Here is a 26,129-nt window from a genome sequence, read left to right as displayed (position 1 = left end):
TTTCCCTCCTAAGCATTTTACTTAAGAAGAAAGGAGATTGTCTCAAAATCCTCTGTGTCTGCTGAGGAAGCAAGTGAGATGTCCAGAAACTTTGGGTTGGACAACATAATCCCTTAGCAACTAACTGGATTTGGCAGTAAGATAGAAATGGCAGCTCTCTCCCTGTTCACCAAAGCTCAATAATCCACTTCTGTAGACCATGGGAAGTTTCAGATGCAAACCTTTTCCTTCTTATAAATCTTCCTAAGCTTCTGGGATGTAGAAGGCAAGATATTCTTGAAAGTGAACCTGCCATATTCATTGTTTAAGCTGAGATAGTACAAAATAAATGGAGAATAGAATCTTGGAAACATAGAGGGCAATGAAGAGACTGTTGTTTACTCCAAATCTGAAATATTTTTTAGCCCTTTCCAAATTCATAAATTTTTACTGAGAGGCTTTTATAGTAATTTTAGCACCTTTTCTCCATATAGAGTGGGTCTTGCTATCCTAAGAGGATCACTGCAGTTCTTGATGCTGAGAATGGATATAAAGGCTGCTCTGCATTTTGTAGAAATGATCTTGCTAGCTGGCAATAAGCAGCTGTTGGTACATAAAAAGGTCACTGGCTTGTTTTGTGTCTTTTGGATGATGTCACACAAGACAGAGAAACACCTGTGGGTTGAGGAAATAATGGTTGAAAAACATCATTGTTACTGCAAATACCAGAAACATCCCATCTGCAGAGATTTTTCCTTCTGATCATCATGGACTTATATCATATATACTCTACTGAAAAGTTATTTTCAGTGATGATTATAGTAGAGAAAGATTGCTTTTGACAGAATCCCTCAGAATACAAGCTCAAATAATCTACAGAATTCTTGTGTGGGGGATTTTTATACTGTGACTTTTATTTGATTTAGTCAGGATTTGCATTAGTTCTTGTCATGACAGCAGTGCTAATTTTGGCCATGTTTTTACTTTGTTTAATTCTTTTTGGTGAATCACTAAAAAAACCCCTTATCAATTATGGAAGTGTTGGGCTTGCACTCCTGTTGTAGCACAGCTGTGCAGTATTTATGAACACAGTGAACAAACGTTCACCAGCTTTGTGGAAAAGTATTTTCCTGGCAAGAGCCAGTATACGTGTCTACAAATCTGTCTCCACCTTCAACTGATTGGTCCTTTCTGTTTTTCTATTAGGTGAAGCCCTTTTCCTCTTTTCCTAGTTGAAAAGAGCACATTATATTTTTGTTGTGAGGGTTTGGGAGCACGGCTGTTTTTCACAGCATATTTCTGGCTTTTGCGTGGGAACTGTAGCTGCCATGTTTCTGAATAGTTCATTCAGACTTGAGCCTGCTGCTCCAGTTCTGCATTGAGAAACCAAATTTCTTCATATCAGTTGTGCCAGAGGCAGAAATGTGGGGAGGGTTGAAGTATTGTTTGTCACAAGGATGCCATAACAATCAGCCCAGAACCAGAGGCGTCAGGGGGACATGATGTGAGTCAGTCCTGGCCATAAGAGCTTCCCATCAGGTATGTGGGAGTAGCCAAAGCAATCAATGCAGTGGCCCACAGATCCTGTCTTTTCTGTGGGAGGCTGGACAGGAGCAATCAGCTAAATAGGACAGGAGCAGAGGACAGGAGCCAGTGTGGTTTGGGAAAGTCTGCAGGAAGCTGCCTGACTCTGCTGAGTGGTTTCTTTTCACAACCATGGAGTGCCATTGCAGGGGATCTGCTGGACTGAGCAAGCTTCTGCCATGAAGAGCTGGTTTGACAGGGTTGCTGAAGTGGTGTTTACTTCAGCCATGCTTAATTGCATTCCCTTCTCCTGGCTTGATATACTTTCTTCAGCTTTTCTGATGGGTTTTGAATATATTATTTAGGCTTTAGCTACGCTTTCTTATTTGGGGACTCCTTGTAATTTATTTTAACTTACTAAATATCTGGATCTGAAGATACAAGATTAAATCCATTCCAGTTATTCACTGAAATTGTTGAGCCTGCTTACCTGATTAGGGACTTACGTGATTGGGTTTTAGCAAATTCAGTCAGGAGTTTGTAACTTGCTTTGACATGTTTTCTAGGTGCTTTCCAGACTCTCGCTAAGCACTCTGCTTTGCTGAGGATGACCTTTATGCTGAAGCCACATGGTTCCAAATCCCTGTACTTTCCACTGTCTAGCTTATGATTTACTTGCTGGCCTGCAGCAGCATTATGTCTGTGTAATGCTGTTTCTTCAGAAACCTCCTTTTGTGAAACGTACATCATTAAATGAGGATGATGCAGCAGACCCTTCATCCTCCTGACAATCCCTAGTCCCTGGGTGAGATTTCAAGCTTTGAGGCTAAACCCAAGTCTCCTCTGTTCAGTTCAGCATAAATCATCTGGTCAGCCCACCCTTTGGTATTTTCCTTCCAGACTGTTTTCTCACACTGTGCTGCTTGTATCAAGCTGATGGTAGTCTATATGATATTTTTGAAATCGTTTTTCCTCTGGACAGTTTCACTTAGTCGGCCTTTCCCCTTAAGTTATTGCTGTAGGGTCATATTGTGGGTTTTTAATGGGATTACATTCAGGAAAGCAGCTGCTTTAAGATAACAAAATATAGAATTACCACAGCAGGCCATTGTTCTGTGCCAGGATGATCTGCATACAGAAATAGAACCTTGCAGTGTCTGCCTTTGCACATGTGCATTCTGAAATCACCTGTCTTGTTGAGAGAGTCATTTAAGGGTTCCTTGCTAAATGCTCAGCATCATGAATACAGGCATAGCTAAAACAACTGGCAGGCTAATGGTTTGCTTGAAACACATGGCCCAGATGTGATATACAGCTTTGTTTCCAAAATGTACTTAGTTATATATTCCAATGTTTCCCTGTTTTCAGGCAAGATAACTTGAAAGTTTTTCAATGCCCTGTCTTAATAAAAGATGTATTTTCATTGTCATATGACATTCATTAACATATTAATGTTTCCATGTTCTTTGCTGTGCAGTTGTGACCTCTCCCATGTTGCCATTTCTCATCTTCAAACATACTTAGGACTGCAGAGATGTGAACTGAAGCTCAGGCATTTACTGTAGCAGGGAGCTGGCACTACTGTGGTCACTTAAGATCAAGAAATTTGCTAATTTTACTCAGCATACCTCATTAGAAGAAAAAAAAAAAGGTTGGACTTTAGAAAGTAGTCTGAACATCTCTTGCATTTAACTCCTTGGGAGAGTGATCTGGGCAGGTTATTGCTGCTTAGAAATACTTATAGCACACGAACACAACCCATTTAGATAAATGGTGTGGCTAAGTGGAAGTGGAATGGAAGTTGTCAAAGCTTACTTCTCCAATTCTCTTTTAAAGTATTTTCTCTTTATTCCTTTCTCCTTTTTTCTCCATTTTTTTGCATTTTTCTTTCATGGTTGGCTAGCTGCAGTGAGATATTGGATTCATAATTATGTGGAATGTGATTTTATGTCATGTAATTAAATGTGATACATCAGTGTCTCTGTTCTCTTTGAGAACAGTATTAATACTGCTTATATTGTAGCAGGAGCCTCTCTATTGTTCTACCTTCTTAGGTGAGAAAGAAGCCCTCTGCAAATTTCTTTTTTTCAGAGTCATGTGTGCATTTTTAAAAACAGTATGACTGCATACACATCTGAATAAATAACACCCGGCTTACAGAATAACATTTGGTTCTAGGAGGAGATAGATTCCTTAGTGATTGAGCAGTATTTGATTTGACTGTTCAGCTCAATTGTATAATACAAGCATCAAGTTTTGCCTTTATTCCCTGTTGAAGGACTATGGCATGGTTTGGGGTTTGTGTTACCTGCAGTAGGTTTTCCTTTACTGCACTTTTCACTCAGTTCTGCTCTTAAGAGCAAACATACCCGCAAGGATGGTGAAGGTGTGCTCTCTGCATGTATTCATTGATTGTGCCAGTGCTGTTGCCTGTGCAGTGTTGTGGAACACAGTAGGGAAATACCCACAGGAACCCAGGGACCCACTTTAGCTCATCTCCACTGCGTTCTGCCCAGCTGATGCACCCAGTTTCTCAACCAGACAAACTGTCAGAGGAGGAGTAGCCTTCCACTGTGGTGTGTAAACTGGCTCTGCTGGCTTCTGTCTGAGCTGTCAAAAATACGTATCCCACTTCTAAGCTGTAAAGAAATAGAATTCATTATTGTATGTTCCTTTTGCCAGATGCACCGGAGAGATGTAGGCCTGGTATGGAGGCTCCTTTTTGTCAGGGCTTGACTGCCACAACAAGTGGCCCAGGAACTGCGATTGGCCTGGAGATGGGATGTTTGGTTTAAATAGTCATTTCCTTTATTGTTTAGCAACGGATTTCAGCAGTCATGTCATGAAGTGCCTAGCCTGGCATGATGTGAAGGAAGACTCTTTATCTTCCCCTCAATAGCTGGACTTTAATTAGCTAGAAATAAAATTCAGACAGCTTTACATTCATGATCAAATGAAATCTACACTGTAATTCTCTCAGAGAAGTTCTAGGGTGTTTTTTTACAGTAGTGCTTTCATGTAGAATATTATTAGGGACCTATAGATATTTTCAGGGAAATTGTAGTTGAGAGAAAAGTAAAAACTTTGTCCTATCCTCCAGATGCAGGTAGTCTCTTGACATGCCTCAAATTTAAAACAAATATAGTTTTAATTTTCTCTTTCCATTTTTTTATTAAGCAAAAATGGTGGTTTTTCTAAGTCAGTATTTCGTTTAGCCTAACTGAAAAACAGTTCCCCTCAGTACATTGTTTAAAAAACAAGTAATCCAAATACAGACGCGCAAAGGACCTCTGTGTTTGCCCCGTGCTTGCAGATGTGGAGATCCAGTGATTGCAAAACTCCCTGTCCCCTGGGAGATGAGAGTTTTGTTGCAGTTGGGGCCAGAGGAATGGTGATCCCATGGAATTTCCTTGAGGAAGTGGGGGCGAGGGAGGAGAAGAGAGTGGAAGGAATGTTTCAGCCGCAGCTGCTTGTAAAAGAAGCACTAGGAAAACAGATTTGGTAAAAGTTACCACCATTGAAGATCCTTTATTGAAAAACAAAAAGCTGATTTGGTAGTGCAGGGCTGGGGTTTTGTTGTGCAGAGATGCAACCACAGAGCTGCAGGAAAGAAATGTCCAGTGGCAGCTGTTGGAATGTCTTTGATCAGGGTCCCAGTCCCCAGCTCCACAATGGCAGGGACCTGATGCAGACAGGAAATGATAGCAGCAGTTATTCATTGGAATAGCCAGTAATTCAATAACTTTTTGAAGGGGATAGTTTAATTCCAATGGATGACTAAAAATGTTAACAAGTACTAATCAGGCTTTTTAGTGGGTTCCATGATGCCAAAAAATTCCCCTTCTGTCAGAGACCTCTTAGGCAGGTGTCTCAGTCAGAAACCAGTCCAGAATTAACTCAGCTTAGAGCCCAATTTGGTTTTGACCTCAGTGTGCTTACATCAAGCTTGTCCTTTTCTTCAGGAAACCATTGCATTGAAATCAGGATCAGTATTTGCAAGCAGATTCTCATATCCAATGTCCAATATCTCCTGCAATTTCACATAACTTGTAGAAATCTTGTGAAGTCTTGACTTTGTTTGCTAAAGATTCCTTGTCCTTAGCTCTGATTTCTGTAATGCTAACTCTTTGAAATTAAAAAATGAGCCATCTGATGTTGACATATTATAAGGCCACTAATATTTTTTATAACCTTTTAACCTTTTTTACCCACATTATTCCCGAGCTACATTTAGGGTTGACAAACAATAGCCCTAAACACTTTGCAACCCACATAATAAATATTCATGTTTACCTGCAGAATAAAAGCAGTAGCAAATATAGGTAAACTAGTTAGATTTAATTAATTAATTTAATTCAGATCCTGCTACCTCCAATGAAATATGTAACTGAGGAAATAGAAAAAACGGTGTTTATCTTTAAAAAAAACCTCCACAGAATGTTAAGCCGTGATCCTCAATTTTTTCCCACAACTCCTAAAACTTCACCCTGAAAATGTCGGCTGCCTCAGTTCAGTTTGAACAGTTGCCTTACTCAAGGCTCAGACCAACTCTGTAGAAAATTAAATCATTAAAGGGTTACTAGAGAAGAAGTAGCATTTCATCATTTAAATGTCTGATCTTTGTAGATAGATGTGCCGTACCTGGGGAAAAAAAGTGAAATTTTAATTTGAATGTTGATAATGTTATGATACATGGACATAGAGCAAAAAATAAACACAAATGAAAACTCAAAAAGAGAAGACTTCAATTTGGGGTCTGTTTTGACACTGTTATTAGTACAAATATTCTACTTGAAATAACCTTTGTGAGTTGAGTTAATAATTTACAGAATCAACTGCAGTGGAAGAAATATGTTCTGATTTGTATTCCTATCCTGCCCCTTACATTTCCATTTCTTCTCTTATTATTTTACCAGAAGAGGGAAATTATCCACCAAAATGTGTGTAACTTCACTTTTGGTTGTAAATAATTACATTTAATTTAATAATTTTGGCCATCTTAACTGAAATATGTTAGCCTAAAATGCGTGTTTTTCTTGAATGCTTGTTTTCCATATTCTGTGCAGTTGCGTAATTTTATATGTTAACTTTAGAAGACAGAGTCTGAGTCAGTATTTTTTCCTAGGAAAACATTGTGGGCTTAGGCTTTACACATTATTAATATTTCTAATCCTAGTGCTGCTTTTTGGCTTACATGTAGTCGCTAATAAGCTTTCACAAGTCTTCTCAAAGTATCAACAATTACTCTGTTGCATTAATGAAGACTCTAATGTCTGAGTGAACGCAATAGTGAAATAAGTATTATATTAATAAAAGATCTAAAATTGTAAAAAAAGAGCTTCATACAGGGTAGTACAGATACGTGAGAAACATAAATTCTTTTATTTGCAAATTCTTAATGTCATAAATAAAGCTAAAGACCTGAAAAAGATCCAAACTACTTACTTCTGGTTTCAAGGACTTTGCTGAAAGGGTAACTGAAGAGCTTCTGGAGCCTGGAGTCAAGCAGTTTTATAGTTCAGTATATAATTTCATTTAGTATATATATCAAAGCCCAAAGCGACTGCTGTGCTCCCAAACAGAAATGCTTCCCCATGGCCCAGAGATGAAGGCAAGCTTGACTGAAGCTGTCTGTGTGCAGTGTGCTCCCAGAGACCCAGTCCTGGAAAGCCCAGAGTGCCCAGGACCCACTGCTGCTGCCGCCAGTGCTGGGGTTCTAAAGCACTCCCTGCCCCACAGTGCAAAGATAGAGCACGGAGGCTTTGTAACTTTGAGCTACATCAGTGTAGAGTTCATCTGGCACTCTGCAGTGTCTGATTCTTTTGGCATTGTAGTTTCTTCTTCTTTTCAACCTGTAGCTGTGCAGTACCCCAGGCAGAAATCTTCCCTGTGTTAATCCTGAATGCCTTGGCTGAGTTCTGGAGAAGGCATTTGGCAGAGAGAAGAGAGACTTTTTCCCTTCAAGGCCTGAGGGTGTCAGCATGGTGGGGTATCCAGCCGAGCTGATGTAGCACTGTGCATTTCCTTTCCCTCCTCACTGTTTGTGGTATTGTTGATCTGGAAAGGTCTCTTTGTAAATCATTTGCCTTTCCTCCCCCTTCTCCTCAGAGATGCTGTATTCAAACTCTTACATTTCCCATTCTTGAAGTTACATGGTTTTTATTGTATGGAAGGCTTTGTTTTAGCTTTATTGCTAAGGCTGATTTGTTGCCAAAAATCTGTATGCTACATTTTGAAGATCTCAAATAATGAGAGGGAAAGTCTTGTTCCCTTTCCTTTTTCTCTGTGACAGCTTACAGGGCTTCCACATTTTGGAACAGAGGTACAGTACTAGCAGTGAAAGACTGTTAAGCTGGGACTACTGCTGAAAAGTCCATCATCGTACAAAGGTCTCAGCATGAATGTACTTTTAAAATGTAGATTGGGATCAATTCTTTTTGAACATCTTCCAAATATTCAGAGTTATGACATTTTAAAAATACACAAGAACATATCCCAGTCCTCTGTTCTTCCCAAGTGAATTGCATATGACTTTTTTCCATGGGAAATTCTGAAGGTTTTTTCCACCCATTTTATTTATTTCTTAATTAATTATATTTGTTAATTCTCTTTGAAGTCTAGGACATTCACTCTGAATTTTGCAGTTTCACAAATGTCATTAAATATTTTGAAAAGAGTGGCCATCCCAGGAAGAGGGGACAGCTCTGACTGCCACTGATCAACTGTTTCTCATCTAACACTTGAACTGAGGTTGAGGTGATAATCTGAGGAGCACAGGCTCACTGCTCTGGATGTAGCTGAAAGGTGAGCAGAAGCAAACCTTGACTTTTAAAGGTAACTGGTTACTGAACAGTATCTTAATGGTGGATATAGGTTTTGGGAGCATTGCTCGTTTCTTTATCTCACGGGATTTAAAAAAATTAGTTTAATTAGAAACTGAGCAGAGTACATCTAAATATATAGCTGTGAAGCCAGATGCTCAATTCTTTAGAATGGTATAATAATATACTAATAGAAACTCTACTGAAAAGGGCATCCACTGCTATTTATATAATCACAACAAAATTGTGATTTTTTACAACAACAAAATTAATTTTTTACCATGAAAAAGGGGAAATTAATTTCTGTTTCTCTCTATGAAGATTTTCAAGTCTTTGTGATAGAAGATATCTGACTGCATTTAGGGCATCTTAGATTTGCTCATCATTTTCTGGTAGTTACCATGCCTTGTTTTGTCCTTTCCATAAGTGAGAGATGGGGAGGCAGCTTAAAGTGCAGAGGAAAGAGTAAATTTTCAGAATTCTGTATTGTAGTCAGGAGGAAGTATTTTTGAGGGCAGTGTTTTCTTCTGCTCACTAGTGTCTTTTCCAAACTTTTGCTTTTTTCAGTGGGAGAGAATTTACAAGAAATTTAGTTTTTCCTCAATAATTTTGCTGGATTTGTATTTGGATCTGGGTCACTGGTGTTCTGCTGCCTTTAGTAGAACTTCTGTTCACGCTTGTGCCAAAGATATTTGACAGCTCTTGAGTTAACTTCTTCAGTGGTGGAGGAAATGTGAGGCTGTTTTGCTCAAGTTGTTTCCCCTTGTGGTAGAGGTCAGCATTTGGCTATGACAGTTCTCCTTTATTTTTTTGGCAGGCAGTTCTCTGACATTCCTGTTGCTGAGATCATCCTCACTAGGCTTTCAGAAGAACATCTGACTGGGGTTCAAATTCTTCACCTTCTGCTGTTCTGACCATATAGTGTGTTTTAGGAGAGGTTTGCTCCTTGCCATTAATAATTAATTTGATTCTAGATACCTTTTGTTAACACTAAGATCTGTTAATTTGTGGTTTCTTCCTTTCATTGTGATTTGGTTCCATGTTAAGGGTGTGGATTCTTTTAATCCCAAAGATAATTTAAGGGAATAAAAGTATCATTAAATTACTGCAGTCTGAGTCATACTTGGTCTGTGAGTTTATTTCCCTGGCCTTCCCACACAGCATTTCCGATATGCAGTGAGCTGAGGGTGTGCAGGAAAGACTTTAGAGTGACCTAGATACTATTTAACTCTTTACTAGGGGGTGCCTCTCTGACACTGGGTGTAGCCTTTGCCTCTCTCCATTCTCAGTCCTTTCCTATGTCATAATAGTATCCATTATAGTCCCCTGCTTCTGAGTGGTTTTCATGTAAAGTATTTTAAGGTTTCTACTTGAATTCCTTTAAGCATCTTGTTTAATTAAATTGATTGGAAAAATTAGAAAATGAACTCTTTTAAAACCTGAAGTGTAGGCATAAAGATTCATCCTCAGAAGTTACAGCTTCTTTCCTGTACTTTCACTTCTAAGAGAAAAGCTTGTTCTGCTGCCCTCTTGCAGGCAAAAAGATAGTCATCTCAGGCTGTCTGAAACAAAAAGGTCTGTAAAGCCCAGAAACACTGCGATCATGTCATACAAGCTTCCTTGCTGGCATATAATGTTAAATCTGTCCAAGAAAGGTGGTGATATAGATTGACTTTACTGACTTTGGGCTTGCCTGTCAACTTTGCAGTCATGCAGTGTTTGATTGCTTTTTCTTAACTCTGTGTAAGAATGTAGTTTTTGACTAGTTCCTTCTGTGGCTGCTGATGCTCTGGGTTTATGAAACTCCCACAGATGCTCCTTTTAAGAAACTTTGACTGTATATCTTATTCTGCTTAATGTAGTTTTCACCCAGGTTTGCAGTTGACACAGCCAGCTGGAGGATCCTAATTTTCTCTGAGCCCAGCTGACTCGCCCCTTTGCACTAATGCTTTTGGGCTGAGTTGTCCCTGCTAGGCCAGGATTAACCTCTATCATCTGTGTACTTCGCTGTGAAGCCCAGTGATCCAACTGCTTCCTTGGGCACACTGCCAAAAGTGCAGTCTGGGACACTGGACTTACCCTTCCGTGATGGTATTTGCCATGGTCATTATGCAAAAGTCACTGGAGATGAGGGGCTGGGAATCACCTGAGGTTCAGCTGGCTCTGTGTGTTCTACAGGGCATTCTGGTGGTGCCCAGGGCATGGGACTGCAGCCCTGGCTGCAGTCAGGGCTCGGTGGGCTGATGGTGCAGCACTTCCAGAGGGCTTCTGTTGTCCTGGGCTGCTGCAGCGATGGGATCAGAACAGGTTAATGACATTTTTAAAGAGAAGGCTACCAAAGCTACCAAAGCAGATTTCAGCTACCAAAAGCAGAATTCCATGTATCTATTACATACTCTTAGCAAAACTGCAGAAATCAAACAATGCCTCTTGCTTGTTTCAGTCAGTATTTAAAAGACCATCTAAGCAGTGTGAAGCTGAGGAAGTGTCACTGAATATGACCCTGACGCATCAGCCACAGAGGTTGCACTTTAGATTTTGTGTTACAGCTTGTGATTGCTCATCTATCTAAAATTTGGCAACAGATGGATAGTATTTTTTTCAATGCATAACACTCCTTTATCCCTGTCTCAGCACTTAATACTACTGCAGGCATCTTTTCAACAGAGCCGTGCAGTTACAATCAATAATATGTGAGCTGATGTTTCTGCTCAGTAACATACAGCCACTTAAATGTCCTTCTGAAGTATATTGACCCCTGGAGGGAACTACTTTAGTACAACCATCTTCCCTATTGAAATGGAGTTATTTGCTATTCAGCACAGCTGGGACTTGAGACTACAGAAGCAGATTCAAATAAAGTCGACATGTCGTGCTATTAAGGGGACAGGGCATCTGGAAGGCTTAACAGTGATTTTGAGTAATTTGTCCATTTAGCTCTGTTCTAATAAGATTGACATTAAGTTACCAGAAATTAAAGGAGTTCATACTTTATTTATTGTAGTGTCTTCATTACAAGGTGTTAATCCCAGTATAGAATAGCTATTGAAAGCAGGATGTTACTATGATTATTTCATAGAAGAATCACTGTAAAATGTAGTTCAGAGAAACTGGAAGTTATTTGAATGTATTGAAACTTTCTCTCTCCAGCCTTTTAGACAGAAGAGAGGCAGCCAACACTTTCTGAGATGAGGTGTTAAATTAGTGCAAGATAGAAGTAAGGACAAACAGTTATCTTTATGCATACTGTACTTTAACCCAGCAGGACAAGTTGGAAATCCTGTTGGCTTTTCAGTTGTCTTCATGTTACAAAAAAAGAAGGAAAGCATACAAAATATGTTGGTGTAACTAAAAAAAGTTATCAATGTTAGTCATTATACCAGCAACAAAACACCTTCAATGCAAGAAAAAACTATGTATGTGTGTACATATAGATGTATGTATTTTTTATGTATGTAATTTTCACAAAATGTGAAACAGTATTTTGTAGTTCAGCGTTGGCAGATGGATCAGGGGTTGGGAAATGGGATGTGGTTGAAAGTGCCCTTTTATGGCAGTCCTCAATCTCGTGGTTTTCTAGACTGATGGCTTCTTTGAGGCATCATCTGTTTAAACTGAATGTATAAGACTTGGTTAGCAACCTTCACCAGAAATTAAATTGATATGCAAGAATAAATTAAAGAGTAGTCTTCTGCAAGTATACAGGCTTGTGGTTTTACTAGGTGTCTGCCTATCTATCCAGAGAGGAGGTAATCTCACACTAGCTAAGCATGTAGCCAAATGATAAAATCATTTTGATTTATACTGTTCTGTCTAAACAAGAGAAAAAGTATTGGAAAGTGTAGATAAATATTTTATTTTCTCTTTGCCTTTTCCTTAATTCCTTCCCACAAGAAAAAGAAATATGCTTAGGAATAGACAAAATAATGGCCAATGCATCGTATGCTGACAATGGCTGAATTTGGCTTTCTTGAATGGAGGAGGAGGAATTGAATAATAAAATGTCTTCAAGTAGAGACTCATTTATGCTCCTAAACTGATCTCTACTGTTTAACAGAGGGAAGAGGAAAGAGTTATGAGTAACAAGAACTGCTCTGTTATGTCTTCATAGTTTGATTCTTTCAAGCTGTTAGTGTAGGCTTTGCAAAATCAGTGAGGCTGAAATTTGCCAAGATTTATGGCTGAGTGTGGAAACACTGCTGTACCTTCAGATTAAAATGGCGAGCAGTGGTAAATCAATACCTGCACATCTGCAGACCTGCCATGAGCTCGGCTTATAAATACATATTAGCATTCATCTGGGTTAATTTCTCATCCTCCCAAATCATTGTCCTGAGTAGTGATCATTCCTCTCACTAGTATAAAGAAAAGGATAAAAAAATCTGTAGAAACAACACTTCAGCTTTGTAATTTGAACCTTTTTGGTACTTTCTTGTTATGCTTGCAAATGAATTATCATTTTTTAAAAAGCTGTATCTTTTGTGCCCATATGAAACCCTATGCTCTCATGTCTTTTATATTCTTTCTGGGAGCCACAGAAACTGTGATCATTTATTTGCAAATAATAAGTTTTCAGTTGGATGAAAAATGCGGATTTTATTTTCAGTGCATAATTTGTGTCCATTCTGTAGCACTAGGGTAAGAAAACAACAGGGTGAGACCATTTGCTTTCTTAAAATAACATGTTTTTGTTCTTCTATCTTGTAACAGTAGGAAACTGTAACCTCTTCCCATATACTTGAATAGCCTTGTCAATAGTTGCACATGCAAATTGCTGCAGAAAATGTAGATGATACTGTGTTTTCTTAAGAGTGATGGTAGTACTAAAAAGTGAGTTAGCCAAGAATTCCAAGTATCTTTTAATTGAATAATCTTTTTTTTCTCTTTTTTTTTTTTTTTTTCTTTGTGTGAAATCAGGGCTCTCCAGAACTGCTGAACCTGGACAGTAGAGATTAGGAAGTGCAGCCTGCTTTGTGAGCCAGACACTGAGAAGCAGGCTTCTTGATTTTTCTGATGTTGTAGCATTTACTGGCAACTTCTTGTTTGGATCATCTTAATGCATGTTAGTTGATATATGATAATTTATGATAATTGTGAGATTTATTGTTTGTGACTATCTGCATAACTGCAAACTATTTTCATACAAAGGCTCCTCAGTTCTGTCTTATGGTGAAACTTTCTGTAATGCTTTCAGTGGAAGAGCATATAAATTACAATATTCTATATTAGAAGCAGAATAGTAGCAAATTAGTTTCTAAACCATTCTATCTGATTTGCACACATCACTGCATATTTAAATATTTTTCTCAAAGGAACAATGCCACATAATTTATAAGGCAAACCAGAGTGGTCTTTCACTCATTGGTTAACAAATTCAATAGATCTTTGGCAGGAAACAGCACTTTTAATGTTAACCAGCAATTGTGTCCCTGCAAACAGATGTTTGAAAACCATAACTGTGCATAGTTTACACATTTCAAAATACTTCAAAATCTCCTAAAAGTGTAGTCAAAAATTAGTTAGGAAAAATCACTTTACTTTTGCTGTGCTATTGATTTCGTAAACTGTGAAGATTGTGATAAACAATTTCCTTTCTGAAATCATAGACATTTGTTTTAATGCATTACTTTGATTTTTATTTTCTTTTTCTTCCATTTAGTAGTAAGCAAGCTATGATTACTTAGGCAATACTTGCACTTCAAAGTGTGTCAAAGAGGTAAATCTGTGTTTCTGATAGATTATTTATCCTGCTTAACCTATAAACTGTAAAGTAACAAGGCTACTGAACTGACAGATAGCCCAGCAGATGGTTCAGAGATTATGCACAATCACCTCAGCTTGTCTAAAAGTCAGGTTGGGTTACTGCAGGGGCAGAGGCAGCAAGAAGCACAGAACAGGATCATTTTTCACAATTTGTTGCTTGAAATTCCATTTTTCTTCACAGCATGTGACAGAGTGTGCCACTTGTGTCTACAGTTAAAACAGCTATGCAATCAACAAATTTAGGACCAGCATGTTTTTATCCTGGCTTTTACAAGAGTCATTAGGTTGATGAGAATCTTTAGGTGTCTGTGAAATTTGAAAGCTGATCTCCAGTGCAGAGCAAGAGGTCAGCTCTGCCACTTTAGCTGCTCTTGCCCTCTTCTTTTTATGTGTCTGGAGCTGTTTTCTCTCCCTACCATAATATTGAGCAGCATTCTCTTGTTAGCCTATGGAAGATTAAATGGAAATTAGGTGCCATATGTTTAGTAGTAAAAATCATGTTGCAGCTGAGCAAGGATAGGCCAAAATTGAAGGCTTTGACAAAAATCTCTCCCTGAAGAGAGGGTGATTATTAATCATGGCTCTGCCAAATATCTCAATTCACATCCTTGGTGGAGAGACTGAAGCTGCATGTACTGATAAACTTGTGAGAGCCTAGAATAGAAGTTACAGGTTCATCCTTCAGAATTTGCCTTTTTCTTTCTTTTAAATTAAAAAAAAACAAACACCCCCAAAATCCCTAATGTGAATATTTTTATACTTATATTTTAAAGTCTCTTTTTAAATTGATTGTACAGCTGTTGTGTTTTTTTCTCAGAGTAGCATAAGCGGAATTCTTCTTGATGTCTGACAGGGCATAATATGAGAGCCCTCCCCTCCAACTCCAAAAGCTTTTTGCTGGGAGTGGGTGTGCATGTGTGCGTGTATGCATACTTATTTTTAATTTCTTTTCCCCCCCATGGCTGTGTCATCATAGTACTGAAGAATAACTGCTTTTTCACATATTGCAGCATTCTTAACCTTATAAAGTAAAACTAAATAAACATGCCCTTACATATTTGTTGATTTAAGATTGATAGAGCACACACCTCTGCAAGCAGCTGTTGAAAGTCTGTTCATTAAGACACTAGAAAGCCACATTGGGAAAGCTGCTTTAGTGTCAGCTGTAATATTTCTGAAATGTTAAAAATGCCCAGAGACATTAAAACCTAAAGTCTTTCTCAGCTGTGCTAAATAAAAGAATGTTGTGCAGTGAGTCTTGCTTTTAAAATAATCAATTTGTTGTGCAATAAAGGCCATATTAATTGAAAAACCTCTAGAAAATGTAATAAAAATAGGTGTAGGATGTTAACAGGACTCTTCTCCGTTGAATTGCTGTCAGCTTCTAAGGAATGGATAGAGGTTACTCACATCTCTACAAAGCAAGAGCAGAAGGAAGCAAACATTTCCTGATTCTAAAAACATATCTTCCCTGTCCCCACAGCTTATCTTTGCCTGAACCAGGAAATAACTAATCTTGGGTAAAACAAATTGGGTAGCTGAAAAATAATGATTTCCAAAATCTTTTTTGAATGTCACTCCACTATCCATTAGGATTTTGAATTACTGATTATTTTTAGTTCTAAGGAGCATTTACATTTCTGTAGAGCCTGTACACTACAAGCCAAATACCTATTAGTAAAATAGTGCTTTTTATCTGTTAAAGTTAATATTGTTCAAGAAACTACAAGGTATTTGTTCACACTTTACTAAATTGTATAAGTCTGTTGTGCAAAGCATCTGGTCCTGTGAGGACAGACAATAGTAGGAGATGAGAAAATATCTGGACTTGCATCTGGTTTTGCTGTTTTTGATTACTTCCCAGGGGAATCTGGAATTGTAACCTAGTGAGACTGAAGAACAAATTATTTGTACCAAAATAACAGTAGTTTGCACTGTGGAGATGTTGGTAATTGCATTGGTAATGATGATGACATACACTGATTCTTACTGAAGACAGAAATTAAATTAAAAAGAAGAGCTAAACATAGGCATGAAGAAAGCTGTTGTGAAGAAAGCTTTGCTGATCTTAATGAAGAGTTTATAGCAGTATATAGGAATATTGATTTGTCAGTAGGTTCCTAGGAGCCTAGGATTTTTTTGGCTTTTTGCTTTGGGGGATCTTTCTTCCGTTTGTTTGTTAGTACCCAGATCTCAAAAACAGCCTTTACATTAATAGACAAAATGTAATTTTGTAAAGACAAAACAGTAGTTGGCTTTTATAATAATAAATTCTAATTTATATGGAGGTATTATTTATCTCTGAAATAAAATAATAGTAAATGAGAATGAGAATTATTTGGGTATTTTGAAAATACCATCTTTCTTCTAAAGTACTAGAGAGTCAAAGGGACAATTATTAAGAAATGAACTAGCTTTATATCATTTAACACCATGTCATTAGGAGAACACTTTAATTTAGGTACTCAAGTAAGTTCTGTTCTGCATATAGTGAAAAATATGGTCTAATGTCTGAAACAAGGCACATCTGGTGGCATTGGTTAACCCAGTGGTTGAATATCTGAAACTAGGAAAGGAGACTTACTAAACCAAGTAAATTAGCCAAATCTATAACAATTTTGGAACAGAACTCATATTAGAATAAAGCTAGAATATTCATACACATTAACTCAAAATAAAAATCTGAAAGTATAACTGCAACTTTTATGTAATGTTTTATTATGCACTTAAAATGATTGGTCCAACTTTTGGTGGTAGACACTTATTATGTTCTGGTAGAAAACCTTTGGGTGCCTGATGGCCTTGAAGCAACTGAGTATTCCAAAGATTTTCTCAAAGAACAGTGTGTCTTCCAACAACAGAAAACAAAATACGGACAAAATGTTCTTAGCAATGTTTCCTTCTGAACGACAGCATAGATGTGGTGAAAAAGAATTTAAAAATGGAAACCATATGGTTTGATTCTGTTCTTTAAACTCAGTCTTCTGCTGGATTGAATAAATTTCTTTATCAAGTTTTTTAATAAACATTTACCCATAACTCAAGAGTGGAATCAGAGTTGTCTATCGCAAGGACTAGTAGTTTTGTATTGACAACTATTTTCCAAAATTGCTCTTACTGAAAAATTGAAAATTTGATACACAGAGAAACAAAACCTCCTTGTGTTTGTCTAAGCTTAAAAGGGACTACACCACTTTCCCAAAATGCAGCAGAGAGGCTGAGGTGTGAGAGCCAGATAAAACTTTTATGCTTGGGTTTTGGATCCAGGAGAAAAGATTGATGGGGCTGATCATGTTCCCTTGGCTGTGCTGTTGGCTTAGAAATGCCCTGAACACAGGAAGATCAGTGAGGAACAAGAGTGAGCTGTACCAAGTCAGCTCTTGCTGACAACTCCCTTGGCTCTTTTTCTCAGGCTCAGGGAATTTTCCTTGCTCCTTCTGCACCAAGTGTTACAGAGGAACTGGGAACTCCAGCAGAGATTAGGCCTTCCCAGGGGCTGTTAGGGTTTTTCCTCATCTCAACTGAGATGAATGTAATGGCTTCCAGCCACTCTACAAGCAGGATAGATGGTGGTGTGGGTCTGGCTAGTAAGACCATCAGTTGCATATAAATGTTTTGAGTCACAGTGTTCAAAACAGAATGTTCTGTTTTTGGGGAGGCGAGGATCTTAAAATTTGCACATCACTGATTTGCCGAAGTCCATGTTCATTGTGTGCATTGATTTGAGGTCATACTGAAAGACAGCATGATTTCATTTCAAACAAGAATTTGCTGCATTTAGAGTACATGCAAGGTACCCACTGACCATGCTGTGTGGTGAATAAGACTATCTTGAATAAGAAATGTTTTTTGTTGTTGTCTCTTTTATTTTCAAATCTGATTTACAGACTAAGCAGGCCCACCTGATTTTTCTTTTTAGTGTTACAATTAATGCATAGGAATTGCTTAGGAAGTATTTGTTTCATGCATTTTCATCTAGTTACTTATATTAGTCAAATTTACAATTTATTTTGATGTGGCTCTATTCAGCAGCTGCATTTTATTTTAGGATTAATTGATCTGCTCTCCTATGTGACACTCCTTGCCAGATCTGCCTGTTTGTTGTGCTCTCTCCAGTCTGAGTCACCTGGTGAGACTATTGGTGCCCTATCAGAATATTTTGTCTTCAGTCAGGTTCTCTTTCCTTTCACAATTCCACCTTAAAGTTAATTCATGTACTTGGAGCCACTCACGAGTTACGAAATCCATGTCTGGTTTTGCTGCACAATTCTGGATCTTAAAAATAAGAGCATTCCATGAAGGGCAGTGATAAAATTCTGAGATGTAAAAATTAATCTGGAACAAACAGAGAAGACATGCAGCATTTCTGTATATCAGAGGAGTTTTGACAGCACTACAGTAATACAAACTGTAACATCAGGATCTCTAGGAATGTTCTTTTATAGCTGGGCTGCACTTAGGCAAAGGGAGATCACTGTTCATCTTCAACACAAAGTTCTGGACAGTTCAGGATGGAGGACCTAAACAGCATTTAAAGGCAAGGACTTTCCATGGTAGCAGAGATATTCTGGCATATTTTTGTCCAAGTCAACATCTTGTGTTAGAGAAATCCTTTACAGAAAGAGAAGACAGCTGAGAGTACTGCAAAGGAAAGCACCGTAAGCATGGTGGTATGAGGTATATTACCTTATGTTGTGGACACAGATTTGAACAATTCATTCCAGACACCTTATCAAGCCTCTCGCTGCCTGTTCTTACTGTACCTCCCCTAATGCACACACAGATAAGTTCTTTCAACACTCAAAACAGCACTTGGGACAGACTTCAAGCTACTTCATTCCCCATTCTTTGTCATGCTCATGATGGTGTCTTTTCACACTCACATCTCCACATATGTTCATCATACTGCCAGATGTACAAAGGGAGAAAAATAAATAGTTCAGGTTGATTCATGTACTTAGTTTTCTAAAAACCCTTTTTCTTTCAGCATTGTGGAGGTTGCCAAAATTAGGCTTCATAGATGTTTTAAATGTCAAATGTATCCCTAGCTGTTAGCAGTGAATCTGTCAGGATGATTGTCTGCACTGGTTTAGACCATGTTGCTGAACAATATGATTTTAAAAAATTATGTGGTGGTGCTTCACTTCAAGTCTTCCACTTCAAAAGCACGTATGTTAAAGGTATGGTGCAGTGTTTGGCATTCTTATCGCCTGGCAGTAGATTTTGGGGCAGCATGAGCCAGGTGAGGGTTATTTTTTTCATTTCTGCACTGTGAGGATGTAATTAACAGTAGTAAACATTATCCTCTTAAGTGGCTGTACTGCATTTCTTCCTAGCTTAGCTTTGAACACGTTTCTTCTTTATCTTCTATCCAGCGAGACATTTGTATTGGTGTTCTGTACCACAGGTGTATCTTGTACACTGGGTCACAGGCAGTTACTGAGCACACCCCTGTTAATCCCATACCCAGTGCACCCTGGTAATTATTTACCTGCCTCTTACCCAAGCCCTCTCTTTCTCAATGTGTGAGTTGATATTGGTACAAGTGCTGTATAGAAAAGAGACGCAAAGCTGAAAACATCTTTCAATCTCCGAACATAATTCAGACTGAAGAATGTATTAATAGTACTCAAAAAAAAAAAAAAAAGAACTTTATTGCTCTTGAACATGAGTTTGATGTTATTTGGGGAGGAAAATAACTCAATAAGAAATACCTAGTTGCTTGTCACCAGCCAGATTAGCAGTCATTTCTAAAGACTAATACTTAATTTAAAAGAAAAGCATGCTTTAAAAAACTGTTTCAGCTGAGAGAGAATGAGCAAACACCAATTGCTGTAGAAGTGATTCTGCTAGCCATGGGAACAGTGCTCTGCTGTAGGTACAAAATTTCACCAAGCATACAGTAAGGCTGTGGAGCAGGAGAGAACCTTCAGCAAGTGCCTTAGACAACTAGATGTATATAGGCTTAAGTGAGGACTTAGGATCTTGAGGCAAGACCTAACATCATAGACATCTTTGGAATACGAATTTTCTCTTTCTTGCTGTAGTCCTTTTTGTAAGCAGGCAATACATACCAGTTTGCATCATGACTGGTGTGTTTTATAGCTCATTGATTTCTGCAGGGTCTTGATTGCAGTTGCACCCAATAAATGAACAGTTGAAGACATGAGCTTGTGTTAAAAGCAGAGTATAAGGGCTGTAGAATTTAAGGGTAAGAAAAGTTTTCACAATGGTCATAACTTGAAGGAAGCACTTGGGAGAAACTGCACGGAGTAATTCCCCTGGTATCAATCATGTACTGGGAACAAGGAGGGGGTACATCCTGCTGGCTAGGCTCAGGATGGGTAAACTGCTTTTCTGTGTCTCATGGCATGAGTGAAGAACAACTCACACATGGGAGGGAAAATCATAGGAGAAATCCTGGCGATAGCTGCTATTGTTATACAGGTTCCCAGTTTGTTCCTAGACTCACACTGCTGAAATTTCTTGGCAGCCTTCCATGGTGACTGGTTCTTTGCAGGAGACATGCTATCTAGGACAGTGCAATAAATCACTAAGCCATCTTTGCACAGTGGAAGGTGGTCCATGAAGTTTTGGTAAAGAACAGCTGTGCAGAGACCTGTTCATGGGCTGGTGAGCATCAGCAGCGTGGGCTGGAGCGGTCGAGGGGAGCCCCGAGCCAGCTGGCCGGGTCGCTGTGCTCACAGAAATACCCAGGGCTGTGGTTCTTCACCACCACCACTTTCTGTGCTTTCAAGAACTGACACAGTAGAAGAGAGAAGATCATCCTTCAGGGATTTTTTCCCACAAAAGGCTATGTAGCTCTTCACTTTAAGAAGCTTTAGGGAGGCTGATAGGATACGAAGAATGCTGGTTGTCGAATGTCATGCTGGGTGCAAGTGCCCTGAGCAGTTTGGCTCTCATTTATAGCATGTGATTTTGCTTTGCAGTCAGAAAAATTCTGGAGAAAACGTGAGAAGTTTTGACTCAGGGACTATAAAGCTTTCTGAATGGAATGACATATATGGAAAATAAGTGGTATGAATAAGGAAGTAACTGCTTCAACTATTATGCATGATTTATTACAGGTTGTAAAATTGTAAATTCAGGTATGCACAGAGTTTCATTGATGCTTGTATGTTTTTAGGCTATAGATGGACAGTTCTATTTTATATCAGTGTAGATGCTCACAATTTCAAATAAAAGGAAGCACCCACCTCATGGCTTGTGTTCCACGTTTACTCCCTTGCAATTATTTGAAGCCATCCAACAACTTGCATAAACACAGGGTCTTGAAACTGGTCACGAAGAGTGATAACTATAGTGAAATATGTATTTAAATGCTCTTTGTGGGGAAGTACTTTGTAAAAGGCTTTGCCTTTGAATAACCATCACTTTGCAAGTGAACAGTTAATTGAGTAGTCTTAACAAACTAAGCTTAATTTATTAGGCTTCTAATATACTTTGAAGAATTTTTAAGCTAATACAGCTACTGCAGAAATGGAGTTGTCTTTTGACATAATATTTTTCAAAATAATACTCACTCTGTTGAAGTTCTATTTAGCAGTAAGATGGTGAAAGTTCATTTTTCCCCAAATTCCCTATTGTATACTGATAATTCTGGGTTCTTGTACAATAATACAGAGCCTCTTAGCACACTGTGCATAGATATAATTGTTAGTGTAATAAGTTACATTACATTCTCAAGTGAAAGCAAACTCCTTTTGCATCATTTTTCTCTTTCATGCTCAGGGTACCCTAACAAGTGTTGTTGATAAGCAGAGGAGGATGTGGGAAGGAGCTTGGGAAACCTGTGCTCTGTATGCAGGCCAAGATAATTGCTGGTTTTAAATTGAAAGTGGGATTTTTATTCCAAGGGAAATTGTAAGCAGGAACAAATTCTACTCTAAAAATTATCAAAATACCTAATTCTGATAAACTTTGCAGAGTGCTTCAGAAACAGTCATTGTTCTTATAGCTGGGATTCCTGTCCACCTGTTTCCCAAGCTTAGTTGCTGAGATTTCTGTGTGCTCACCTTTGGGCTGCATAGCAGACTGGGCTAACCAGGTACTGAGAAACTGGCAATAAAAAAAAGAAAATCAAAACTTTCCTGAGGGATGTTTTTCTTTTAGTTGAAATTGTTTATATTTACAGAAATGTACAGAATTCTTTTGTCAACTTTGTTGGTCAACTTTCATTAGTCTTCCACTTGTCACATTCCAGAACAGAATAATATTACATCAGATGAAATATTTTTGTGCTTGTCAGTCGGGGTTTTGCTGGGTTTTTCTCTCTCTCTTTTTTTTTTTTTTTGTTTTTTTCCTTTTCCATACTGTGCCAGCCAGGAAGCCTAGCACTGACAAGGCAACTGGTCTGCTCTATCTGGTCTATATACTGGGAGAGTCACAGCTTATATCTATAACATGCTGTCTTACACGTACCAGGTTTTTAACTGCATGGGATTCTTTTCTATAAAGCACTCTTTGCTGGCTTATTCTGTGGTGCCACTGGGAATAAAGAACAAGATCGTACTTGAAATTGTTGGTTTTTGTCACTTCCATCTGTGTATGAGTTTGCATTCCATAATTATAGTCTATATAAATAGTTTCATTTTGCATAGAGTAAAGGGTACTAGGATATAATAAAGTGATTTGTGTGTTTGTTATAATAGGATGTTCTTTTCTCATTTTCCTTACACATGTGTAATATATTTTAGGTATGGGAAAATTGTATCCACAAAGGCTATTTTGGACAAGACTACAAACAAATGCAAAGGTATGTATATTTTTCTTTATACTCTGCTCCCCTGATTCTATAAAATGTGTTAATGTTGTATTTTAAGTTCATTTTACCTTTGTTGGTTTGGTTTGGGTTTTTTTTCCCCCATTCTTGCTCCTAAACGAGTTTTATTCTTGCTGGTGGTTGGTGTATTCAATGCATTTGCCTCCAGTGGAGCTGGCAGCCAGCCGGTGTCAGTGGTGCAGCCAAGCCAGAGCGAAGCTGACATGCACAGTGCTGGCTGGCATCTTGCCTCTATTTTAAAAACAAAAATGGGGTTAAAAGCAGCTTTTCCCCTTTTGCCTGGAGAAACTAGGGAAGCTTGCAGATGACCATTCAACTAAACTAAGCATCTTAAAAAATTATACATTGTGGAAATAAGCTCCATTGATTAGTGTAGCTTGAAGCAGCACTTAATTACATGTTCTAGTACTCTAATTGTGTTTTGTTATGTTCTATTGAATGTATTGGGAGCAAAGAGAGGGTTCATTTTCAATGAAGTAATTGCAGCTGGAAAAAAAATTAGGACTCCTCTAGATAAGCTGAACATATCAGTTCATGGATTCTCATCACTCACTGCAACAGCAGCGATTTGGATCCCAGCATGTTTGTGGTGGGAGAAGGTGTAGTAGCAGACACTGAAATACCAGATTTCAGACTTTAATTTTTTACAGTTAAGAGGTTAATTTCTAAGCAAATTGAAATATTAAGTCAGCTGATTGAGCAGTTTTAATAAGCATAATGCCCATGAACGAGCAGAAAGCTGAGAGGCAGAGGGAGGAGAGTTCATCATTAATTAAGACAAAGCTTTTGTGCAGAACTTGGAAGCAGTGCAGGGACATAGATCCTCAACTCCCCATCTTAAGCAAGTTAAAGAGGCACTGACAGTTCAGAAACTGAAATTTCTAGAAAATTTTTTCCTAGCTTGTATGCAGTTGTCATTGTGACTAGAAAAGAGGAGATACCCTTTTCAATTACTTTGATTAGTTAATGCCTATGATTGCACTTACCTGATTTAGTCTGTCCATTCTGTCAGTTCCTGAAGTCTTCAGTAGTTCTTTCAGAGATACAGAAATTCTCACATTAATTCTTTAAGAGGTTTAAGATGACTTTTTCAAAACAGAACTTAAATCTCAATGATTTAAATTAGCAGCCTGTTGTGACAATACACTGCAAGGTGAGGCTTCGGGGAAGCTCACTGCGTGTCGCTGAAATTGCAACAGGAACATAAGTAGGCAGAATGCAAATATCTGACTGGAATTTAACCAAAAGATTGACAGCATCTCTGGTTTTTGCCAAAAAAACACACCATGGGGTTTAAACTAACTGGAACAGCGAGCAGTTGAGTTTCTGTGTCATCTGGAAGGTGGCAAAGGCAGCTTTGATGGCATGCTTGGTGTCAGTATGTAACTTTCTATTACACCCTGCAGCGTGTTGGTGATAACCCAGGCTGCCGTGGGTGTGGAGAGCTGGTTTGGGGTAAGGAAGTTAGTCTTGCCTTGGCAGCACAAAACTTGATATGAACTGGTTCCCTTTGTTTTATGTCAGGATTTAACAATCCACACCACCACGTGTTACACAAAACAATATGCTGCTTTCTTCAGCTTCTTGGCAGCATAAATAAGCTTGCACTGATGTACAGGGATGCTTGAGTTGTTTGTTGTGAGTTAAGAGCTTTAAAGCTTGTTCTCTTATAACATTAGACAGCCTTTTCTCAGTATAGATATATTGTAAGAGGATTGTAATATATTTTGAAGAAATATTTACATTTTCTACTGCTCCAGAGGTTGTTTCATTGTTAGTTTTTTTGTTTGTTTTCTTTTTCCCCAGCTTTAAGTCTAGAAAGGGATTTTATTAATACTTGGGCAGCAAACTGGAAACAAGGGGGATTGAAAAATGCAGAATGAGGTTTGCAATAACATCTAGTAGAAGTAGCTTCCAAACTCTGACTGCCTCTTGGTGAGCCTTGAGCCTCCAATTCCCAGGCTGGATTAAAAATCCCAGCCTGTAAGATCAGTGTCTGGTAAGGCCAAGGTATATTGCAATTTAGACATCCTGGAATCCATCAGTTACATGGTCTTGTTCAGAATAAGAAAAGAGGTTATTGCAAATATATGTAATTTGTTTCAATTGATGTTGAGCTTATTTTAATATTTAAAGATTGCATTATATGGCATAGGAAATGTTTTCAGGACAGCCTTTCACATTCTTTCAATAATAGGAAAAACCATTTGGTTTCACTGAAGATGGGTTTTCACTCAGTTTTAAAATTAACTGTCTTCTATGTATATACAGTGAGATAAGTAATTTACCAAAAATTGGGTGGATATGTGTATTTTAAATTAAATTCCTCTCCCAATTTTGAATAAACAAAAAGTAACTTACAGACTTACTTGTCATTTTTTCAAACTGCAATAAGAATTTACTTCAGAAAAATTAACAGATGATGCTGCATTTGGTGATCTCTGAAATAATCTGCTGTTCAAAATTACATACCAGGTAATACAAAGCAAAGCACTGTACTGCCTGTGAGCAGTTTGACCAAAATTCTCATAATGCGTGGACATGGAAATGGACTTGTTCCACTAGGGCAGATCCCCACCAGTTCAAGGTTCAAGAGCTTTGCTAGGTTTTTTTGGTGGGGGACACTGCAGGAAGACCTGGAGTTCAAATTGTCCCTCTTCAACAAGAAAATTGTATTAAATAACCATGCCAGTAGCACGACTGTTGGCTGTGAAGTGTTTGTTTATAAGCTGTTGCTGTCTTGTTAACAAAATGATGTTTTCTCTTTCAGGTTACGGTTTTGTTGACTTTGACAGCCCAGCAGCTGCTCAGAAGGCAGTTTCTGCTTTAAAGGCCAGTGGAGTCCAAGCACAGATGGCAAAGGTAAGTTAAAATAACCAGCAAATTCTTGCAATGGGTTATGAAGGTGAACAAGCTTGTACAGTGGCACAGCAAGGGCAGTGTGGAGTTTCCAGCTGCAGGGCCCTTTACAGAGAGCACAGTCCTCAAGCCACGTGATTATTATGGTAATAAAATGGACAATTTTGTCTGCCATATCCCAAATAATCTAAACTAATTAAATAAAGAAGCATTAAACTGTAAAGTCTCCAAACTGATCTCATTGCATTTATCAATTTATTCATAATAGTCTTTTCCATTGGCTTCATCAAACAAAAGTTTCTCAATGGTTTGTAAAAACTACAGCAGGCTTAATGAATTGGTTTACAGCACAAAGGTACAAAAAGTTCAATAGATTGTCT

General features: G+C 38.2%; 1 protein-coding gene across 9 annotated transcripts in view; it reads left to right on the top strand.

Annotated features, from left to right (window-relative positions):
• Positions 1–26,129, top strand: part of RBMS1 (RNA binding motif single stranded interacting protein 1) — a 142,041-nt gene that overhangs the window by 78,397 nt on the left and 37,515 nt on the right. For all 9 annotated transcript variants that reach the window (XM_021526280.4, XM_021526281.4, XM_085585056.1 and 6 more), the window contains exons 3-4: positions 22,805–22,863; positions 25,661–25,752. In XM_021526280.4, the coding sequence (XP_021381955.1) occupies positions 22,805–22,863; positions 25,661–25,752 (151 nt within the window). The remainder of the gene's footprint in view (positions 1–22,804; positions 22,864–25,660; positions 25,753–26,129) is intronic.

This window comes from Lonchura striata, chromosome 7, assembly GCF_050655825.1.
Source record: "Lonchura striata isolate lonStrDom1 chromosome 7, ASM5065582v1, whole genome shotgun sequence".
Lineage (NCBI taxonomy): Eukaryota > Metazoa > Chordata > Aves > Passeriformes > Estrildidae > Lonchura > Lonchura striata.
This window is presented reverse-complemented; position numbering and strand designations above follow the sequence as displayed.